The sequence below is a fragment of the Lepidochelys kempii genome, unplaced genomic scaffold (assembly GCF_965140265.1).
Source record: "Lepidochelys kempii isolate rLepKem1 unplaced genomic scaffold, rLepKem1.hap2 scaffold_174, whole genome shotgun sequence".
NCBI classification, from domain to species: Eukaryota; Metazoa; Chordata; order Testudines; family Cheloniidae; genus Lepidochelys; species Lepidochelys kempii.
Genome location: NW_027333613.1, coordinates 148,849 through 157,500, shown reverse-complemented (window position 1 = coordinate 157,500; position 8,652 = coordinate 148,849). Strand labels below are relative to the sequence as shown.

Below are 8,652 nucleotides of genomic sequence, written 5' to 3'. Positions count from 1 at the left end.
GTTTTGGGGGAGGGAGGCTTAGCCAGGATCGGGGTTACTTGGGGGGAAGGTTTAGGGAGGTTGGTGGGGAATTTGGGGGAAAGTTTCGGGGGTGGTCAGGGGATGGGGTTGGTGTGGGGGGCTGGAAAGGCAGGTGAGTGTGCGAGGTGAGGGTGAGTGTGGCCGGCTGTCTCCAGAGATGTGTGGCTGTAACATCAAGACAGCTCGGCCCGTGCGTGTGCAAAGGGGTGTAGAAGGGGCACTGTGTGTGTTTGTGCCAGGATAAGTGTGTCCGTGGGTGGAAGGGGGGGGTGTGTCCGAGCATGTGAATGTCTCTGCACAGCCAATGTGGGTGGACATAAATGGGGTGTCAGTAAGTGTGTAAGGATGTGGGAAGGTGCGTGCGTGCAGGGTGGGTGTGCAAGGGGGGGTGTTTTGGATGCCTCCATTGGTGACTGGATACGTGTGTGTGAGTGAAGCCAGACTGTGTGTGTCTGTGTTAAACTGGCATGTGTGTGTCTCTGTGTGTTAAGCTGGGGTCTGTGTGTTTGTGTGTGTTAAATTGTGTGTCTCTGTGTGTTAAGCCGGGCCCTGTCTCTGTGTTTTAAGCCGGGGTCTGAGGTGTGTGTGTTAAGTTGGGCTCTGTGTGTGCACGGGGCTCTCTGTGTATGTGCAAGGGGACTGACAAGTGTGCAAGGCTCTTAGGCAGGAGCTGTGTGTGTGTGCGAGGGACTCAGCGAGTGTGTGAGTGGCTCTGAGTGTGCAAAGGGTCTGTGAGCATGCGAGCAACTCTCGGCGTGGCGAAGGTGCAAGGAGGCTCTGTACGCGTGCGAAAAGGCTGGTGCGCGTGTGACGGCTCGGGTGCACGTGCGACAGGCTCCACGAGTGTGCGAGGGGTTCCCATCATCCCCTCCTCCATCTTAAACAGGGTGGGGGGAGGGGCGGCCCGGCAGGCGCTAATTAAGGCCTCCTTGCGTCTAATTAACGCTCTCCGTTGGCACAGAATTAATTAGGCCCCCAGTTGCCATGGAGACGGGATGTGACCTAGAAAAGGAAAGCAAAATTTTTTGGGGGGGAGGGTGGGGGGGGGGAAGAAATTTTTATGTTTCCATGGCAACGGGGTAGAACGGTGGGGTGGCCTCTGACCTGGGGGAGTCCTGGCTGCCAGGATCCCCTGACCTTTGACCTTTCACCCCCGCTTGTGACTTCCATGGAAACCATGGGCACCTTGTTGAACTTTGACCTTTCCTGACCCCAGCAGGGACCCCTGACCCGATGATCATCTGGCCTCCAGAAACCTCTGACCCCCAATCCAGTGATGCTCCTGACCTCCATTGACCTCTGACCCCCCCCGGAATCCTTGTCACATTTGACTGCTCTGACCTCTGACCCCCACTGACCTCTCTGACCCATGACCCCACCAGCATTTCTGGCCTTTGACCTCCCAGGGACCTTTGACCCCCCACTGACCTTTGCTACATTGACTGGTCTGAGTTCTGACCTCTGACCCCCATTGGCCTCTGTGACCTCTGAACCTCACCAGTCTTTGACCTCTGACCCCCAGTGACCCTCCATCCTCAATGATTTGTAATCTCTGACCCCATTAACCTTTCTGACCTCTGCCCCTTGGGGATCTTTGTCCCCCCCATGAACTTTTGACCCATTGGATTTCTCTGACCCCCTAACCCACATTGACCTCTGACCTCTAGGAATCTGTGACTCCCCCCATTGACCTCTCTGACCTGTGACCCGCTGGGAACCTCTCACCCCCGCCCCCCCAGGAACCTCTGACCTCATTGGCCAGTCAGACCCGTGACCCCCTGACCCACCCCCAGGGGGCAAAGTGCTACCCCCTACTGGGGAGATGGAGCAATAACAGGCGGGGGGCAGGACCATACTGGGGGAGGGCTCGTTCCCACAGCACCACCCCATTCAGGACCCCCCCAGCTCCATATCTGTGGGGGGAGGGGTTCAGAAGGGGTGGGGGGGGTCCTGGGGCAGGAGGCACAGGTTGGGGGGCAGAGACCCCCCCATGGGGCTGCAGGGGAAGGGATGGGGGTCAGAGAGCATGGGGGGTTAGGGAATGAGAGGGATCCTGGGGAAGGGGTCGGGAGTCTGAAATGGTGTGAGGGGGTTTAATAGGGGGATGGGGGCAGAGGGGGTCTCTGGGGGGTGCAATGGGGGTGACCAAGGGTGCCAGGGGGCAATGGGGTCCTATTTGGGTCTTTTAAGGGGGGGCAGGACTATTTGACCCCTACCCAGGCCCCATAGCAGCCAATCCCCCCTGTCCAGAGATACGCCCCCATCCCTCCAGATTCCCCTCCACCCCGGCCTGGGGAAAGGGGCGTCACCGGGGGGTCCCCAGGGACGGGCGTGGAGGGGGGATCAGCAGACTCACGGGCAGGGGGGCAGGAGTCACCTCGATTGACACTGCCTCTCTCTGCCCCCCGATCTCTCTCTCTGCCCCCCGATCTTGCTCTGCCCCCCGATTGCTCTCTGCCGCCAATCTGTGCCCTCCGATCTCTCTCTGCTCCCCGCAATCTCTCTTTGCTCAAATCTCTGCCCCCCGATCTCTCTCTCTGCCCCCCGATCTCTGCTCCCCATGATCTCTCTCTTCCCCCCATTTCTCTCTGTCCCCCCCACTCTCTGTCTGCCCCCAATCTCTGCTCCCCCAATCTCTCTCTGCCCCCAACCTCTCTCTCTGCCACCAATCTCCGCTCCCCCTGCTCCCTCCCTGGTCCCCCCAATCTCTGTCTGTCCCCTGATCTCTCTCTGCCCCCCATTTCTCTCTTTCCCCCCCACTCTCTCTCTGCCCCCAATCTCTCTCTGCCCCCAACCTCTCTCTCTGCCACCAATCTCCGCTCCCCGTGATCCCTCCCTGCTCCCCCCAATCTCTGTCTGTCCCCTGATCTCTCTCTGCCCCCCATTTCTCTCTCTCTGCTCCCCCTGATCTCTCTCTGCCCCCCATTTCTCTCTTTCCCCCCCACTCTCTCTCTGCCCCCAATCTCTCTCTGCCCCCCATTTCTCTCCGTCCCCGTCCCCCCCAGATATCCGGGACAGCGGGAAGAAGCCAGTGATGCTGTTTCTGCACGGTGGCTCCTACATGGAGGGGACGGGGAACATGTTCGATGCCAGCGTCCTGGCTGCCTATGGCAACGTCATCGTCGTCACCATGAACTACCGTCTGGGGGTGCTGGGTAAGGGCCCCCCCCAGCCGCCCCTCCCCCTCCCCCGGATCCCAGCCCCCTGCCCCCATGTGTCAACCCCCCCCCAACCGGGATCCTGCCGGCGGAGCAGGGGTGGGGTAACTACACAGGAAGCCTCGAATTGCCCCCCCAGTGTGTGTGTTTGGGGGGGGCATGTCCTTGTCCCGTACCCCCCCCCACCGCCAATCTCCGAGCCCAGCGTGTGAAATTTACAGATCGGCGGCTGGAATGAATATTTAATTACAGTGAAAGGGGGCGGGGCGGGGGGGGGGAACCCAGAGCTGATGAGAATGACTGGCGAGGCCTCATTAGCGCTAACGAGGGGCCTCGGGGTTGCGGGGAGCGAGAGAATTAATTTTTTATCCACTTTTTCTTTTTCTGTTTCGGGTTGACATTAATTGGGGACGGGGGGGACGGGCAAAGTGCCCGGAAATCAGTTGAAATCAAATGTCACCTTTCCTCTGGGGCGGGGCGGCTGGTGCCCCGGGGACCCCTCGCCCAGCGCCGAGATGCGGCCACCTCTGGGGCGGGGCGGCTGGCGACCCAGGGGAGTGGCTCCTAACCCCGGTCTCCGTGTCCGACCCCACCCCCTCAGGATTCCTGAGCACCGGGGACCAGTCGGCCAAGGGGAACTATGGGCTTTTGGACCAGATCCAGGCCCTGCGGTGGCTCAACGAGAACATCGGGCACTTTGGGGGGGACCCCGAACGCATCACCATCTTCGGGTCCGGCGCCGGAGCCTCCTGCGTCAACCTCCTCATCCTGTCCCACCACTCAGAAGGTACCAGCTGCCCCCCTGCCCACCCGCCCCCGAGCCGCATTCCCCGCCCCCATGAGCCAGCCAGTTCCACATCTATATCTATCTATCCATCCATCCATCCATCCCCATCCACCCCTTCTATCTATCTATCTATCCATCCATCCCCAGACACCCCCTCCATCCATCCATCCATCTATCCCCATCTACCCCCTCTATCTATCCATCCATCCATCCATCCCCAGACACTCCCTCCATCCATCCATCCCCCCCATCCACCCCTTCTATCTATCTATCCATCCATCCATCCATCCCCAGACACCCCCTCCATCCATCCATCCATCTATCCCCATCTACCCCCTCTATCTATCTATCTATCCATCCATCCATCCATCCCCATCCACCCCTTCTATCTATCTATCCATCCATCCATCCATCCCCAGACACCCCCTCCATCTATCTATCTATCTATCCCCAGACACCCCCTCTATCGATCTATCCCCATCCACCCATCTATATCCATCCATCTATCCATCCATCCCCAGATACCCCCTCCAACCATCCATCTATCTATTCATCCATCCCCATCCACCCCTCTATCTATCTATCCATCCATCCCCATCCACCCCCTCTATCTATCTATCTATCCATCCCCAGACACCCCCCTATCGATCTATCTATCCCCATCCACCCATCTATATCTATCTATCTATCTATCTATCTGTCCCCATCCACCCCTTCTATCTGTCTATCTATCCCCAGATACAGGCCTCCGTCCATTCACCCTCCGATCCCCACAGCACACGTATCTCCCCCTCCTGCTCTCTCTGACCCTCTCTCCCTCCCCGGCAGGTCTCTTTCAAAAGGCCATAGCTCAGAGTGGCACGGCCATCTCCAGTTGGTCCGTCAACTACCAGCCCCTGAAATACACCCGCATGCTGGCCTCCAAGGTGGGCTGTGACCACCTGGACACCAGCGAGACGGTGGATTGCCTGCGCCGAAAGCCGTACCGGGAGCTGGTCGACCAGGACATCCAGCCGGCCCGTTACCACATCGCCTTCGGGCCAGTGGTGGACGGGGACGTGGTGCCGGACGACCCGGAGATCCTCATGCAGCAGGGGGAATTTCTCAACTACGACATCCTCATCGGGGTGAACCAGGGCGAGGGGCTGAAATTCGTGGAGGACTCGATGGAGAACGAAGACGGGATTTCGGCCAGCTACTTCGACTTCACCATCTCCAACTTCGTGGACAACCTCTACGGCTACCCCGAGGGGAAAGACATCCTGCGGGAGACCATCAAGTTCATGTACACGGACTGGGCCGACCGGGACAACGGGGAGATGCGGCGGAAGACCCTGCTGGCGCTCTTCACCGACCACCAGTGGGTGGCGCCGGCCGTGGCCACGGCCAAGCTCCACGCCGAATACCAGTCCCCCGTGTACTTCTACACCTTCTACCACCACTGCCAGACCGACACCCGGCCCGAGTGGGCCGACGCCGCCCACGGGGACGAAATCCCCTATGTCTTCGGGGTGCCCATGATCGGCGCCACCGACCTCTTCCCCTGCAACTTCTCCAAGAACGACATCATGCTGAGCGCCGTGGTCATGACCTACTGGACCAACTTCGCCAAGACGGGGTGAGCGGGCCCCAGAGGGGCATGGGGGGGCAAGCGGGGAGGGAAGAGAAGGAGGGGCCATGGGGCCGGTAGTCTTGGGATAGGGCATAGGGGAGAAGCCGGGTGGGATGTAAGCAAATGGTCGGGAGGGATGGGGACAGATGGATAAATGGGAAGGAGGGAGGCAGGAGGGTGCGGGGAAAGGACAGCTGGGGGTGGTTGTGGGAATAGAAGAGGGATGTGGGGATGGATGGGAGGGAGGGCGGGGGGCTGGATGGGGGTGGGGAGATGGACGGATGGATGGGCAGGGAGGGAGGGATGGACGGACAGACGGATGCGTGGAGTGGATGGATGTGGAGGGAGGGATGGGGAGGGAGGGCGGGGGGCTGGATGGGGGTGGGGAAATGGGTGGGTGGGTGGGTGAGGGGATGGATGGACGGATGTGTGGACTGGATGGATGCGGAGGGATGGATGGGTGGATGAGGGGATGGATGGATGGAAGGATGCATGGAGTGGATGGATGGACGGACGGACGGATGGGTGGGTGGGGGATGGATGCGTGGAGGGGATGGATGGATGGATGGACGGGGGGATGGGTGGGTGGGGAGGGAGGGATGGATGGATGGATGGATGGGGGGAATGGATGGATGGACGGATGGGGAGGGAGGGAGGGATGGATGGACGGACGGATGCGTGGAGTGGATGGATGAGGGGATGGATGGACGGACGGATGCGTGGAGTGGATGGATGAGGGGATGGATGGACGGACGGACGGATGGGTGGGTGGGGGATGGATGCGTGGAGGGGATGGATGGATGGATGGATGGGGGGATGGGTGGGTGGGGAGGGAGGGATGGATGGATGGATGGGGGGAATGGATGGATGGACGGATGGGGAGGGAGGGAGGGATGGATGGACGGACGGATGCGTGGAGTGGATGGATGAGGGGATGGATGGACGGACGGATGCGTGGAGTGGATGGATGAGGGGATGGATGGACGGACGGATGCGTGGAGTGGATGGATGAGGGGATGGATGGACGGACGGATGCGTGGAGTGGATGGATGAGGGGATGGATGGACGGACGGACGGATGGGTGGGTGGGGGATGGATGCGTGGAGGGGATGGGTGGGTGGGGAGGGAGGGATGGATGGATGGATGGATGGATGGGGGGAATGGATGGATGTGGGGCAGATAGCAGTGAGGAATGTGTTGCACCCGTATCCATCTTGAAGACCTGAGGCCCTCTAGAAACACTCCCCCTCTCGCGGTTGCCTCTGGGCCAGATTCCCCCCGCACCCCATAACTCCATCTCCCCTCCTTGCAGGGACCCCAACCAGCCAGTGCCGCAGGACACCAAATTCATCCACACCAAGCCGAACCGCTTCGAGGAGGTGGTGTGGACCAAGTTCAACACCAAGGACAAGCAGTACCTCCACATCGGCCTCAAGCCCCGGGTGCGGGACAACTACCGGGCCAACAAGGTGGCTTTCTGGCTGGAGCTCGTGCCTCACCTCCACCACCTCCATGACCCCGTCTACACCTCCACCACCACCCGCGTCCCGCCCTACGGCACCCGCTGGCCCCCCGGCTCCCGGGCGGGGCCCAGCACCACCCGCCGGCCCTTCCCCACCCTGCCGCCGGACGAGGACGAGGCGGACGACCGCCGGCGCTACGCCCCTTTCCCGGGGGACTCGCGGGACTACTCCACCGAGCTGAGCGTCACCGTGGCCGTGGGGGCCTCCTTGCTCTTCCTCAACATCCTGGCCTTCGCCGCCCTCTACTACAAGCGGGACAAGCGGCACGAGCTGCGGGCGGGCGTGCTGGGAGGCCGGCGCCCCAGCCCCCAGCGCAACGCGGCCAACGACCTGGTGCACGGAGGCCAGGAGGAGGAGCTCATGTCCCTGCAGATCAAACACTCGGAGCACGACGCTCACGACCTGGAGGTGCTGAGACCCCACGAGATCCTGCGCCCGGCCTGCCCTCCGGACTACACCCTGGCTCTGCGCCGGGCGCCGGACGACGTGCCCCTCATGACGCCCAACACCATTACCATGATCCCCAGTACCATTACGGGCATGCAGGCCCTGCACCCTTTCAACACCTTCCCCACCGGGCACAACAACACCCTGCCCCACCCTCACTCCACCACCCGGGTATAGTTGCCTCTCCCACCCCAGCCACGGGGAAATTGCGGCCAAGGGACAGGGCCCTTCCTCTCTGCCCAGCCGCCGACCCCTGACCGCGGGGGGCGGGAGGGGTGGGGGGGAAAGAAAGGGAGACGTGGCATCTTTTGTGTGCCGCGCAGTCGGGGATTTTGGGGTGGGGGGGTTCTTTTATACAATAATTAAGGAAGGGGATCTGCGGGCCAAGCTCGAAGGAGGAGGTCTCCCACACACAATGAGAATCGACTGGTTCCTTTCGGACGGATGGTGGGGTCTTGGCACTGGAGGGAAACCGACCGTACTTTGCTCATCGGCGGAGGTGCCCGGCACCCTTCCCAATGCGGTGTCAGTACTGGGGGGCAAGGGGGCATTGGAGAGGGACCGTCCATCCTTCGTTCACCTTGGGTGGACAGCAGAGAGGCCCGATGCCCTTCACGAACAGGGTAGGAGCATCGGGGAGTGTTGGAAAGAACCACCCGATCCTTTGCTCCTCTTCGACGGAGGATAGAGACGTCCAGCGTCCTTCCCGACACGGTCTCGGCACTGGAGAAAAACCGACTGTTATTAATTCATCTTGAATGGATGATGCGGGTGCCAACACCCTTCCTCAACACCCTTCCTTTCTGTTCTTCCTCATCTGGCAACAGCACGGGAGGGTGTTGGAGAGGTGCCGTCCGTCCTTGGTTCCTCTTGGATGGATAGCGGAGACCCCCATGTCCTTTCCAACGCAGTATCAGCAATGGAAGGTGTTGGAGCGGAAAGCGACCATCTTTCACTCATCTTGGGCGGATGGTGGAGACGCACCCAACACTCTTCCCAACGTTGTATCAGCTCTGAAAGGTGCTGGAGGAAAACCGACCATCCCTCACTCCTCGTGGACGGGTGGTGGGAACGCCCTTCCCAAGGTAGCACCGGAACTGTACA

The 8,652-nt window shown here is 60.8% G+C and overlaps 1 protein-coding gene across 2 annotated transcripts in view; it reads left to right on the top strand.

The window, feature by feature from the left end:
- NLGN2 (neuroligin 2) overlaps positions 1–7,845 on the top strand; it is a 15,644-nt gene extending 7,799 nt beyond the window's left edge. For both annotated transcript variants that reach the window (XM_073326914.1, XM_073326915.1), the window contains 4 exons: positions 3,027–3,176; positions 3,781–3,966; positions 4,795–5,584; positions 6,891–7,845. In XM_073326914.1, coding sequence (XP_073183015.1) covers positions 3,027–3,176; positions 3,781–3,966; positions 4,795–5,584; positions 6,891–7,725 — 1,961 coding nt within the window. In that variant the 3' untranslated portion in view covers positions 7,726–7,845. The remainder of the gene's footprint in view (positions 1–3,026; positions 3,177–3,780; positions 3,967–4,794; positions 5,585–6,890) is intronic.
- Positions 7,846–8,652: the final 807 nt, after the last annotated feature.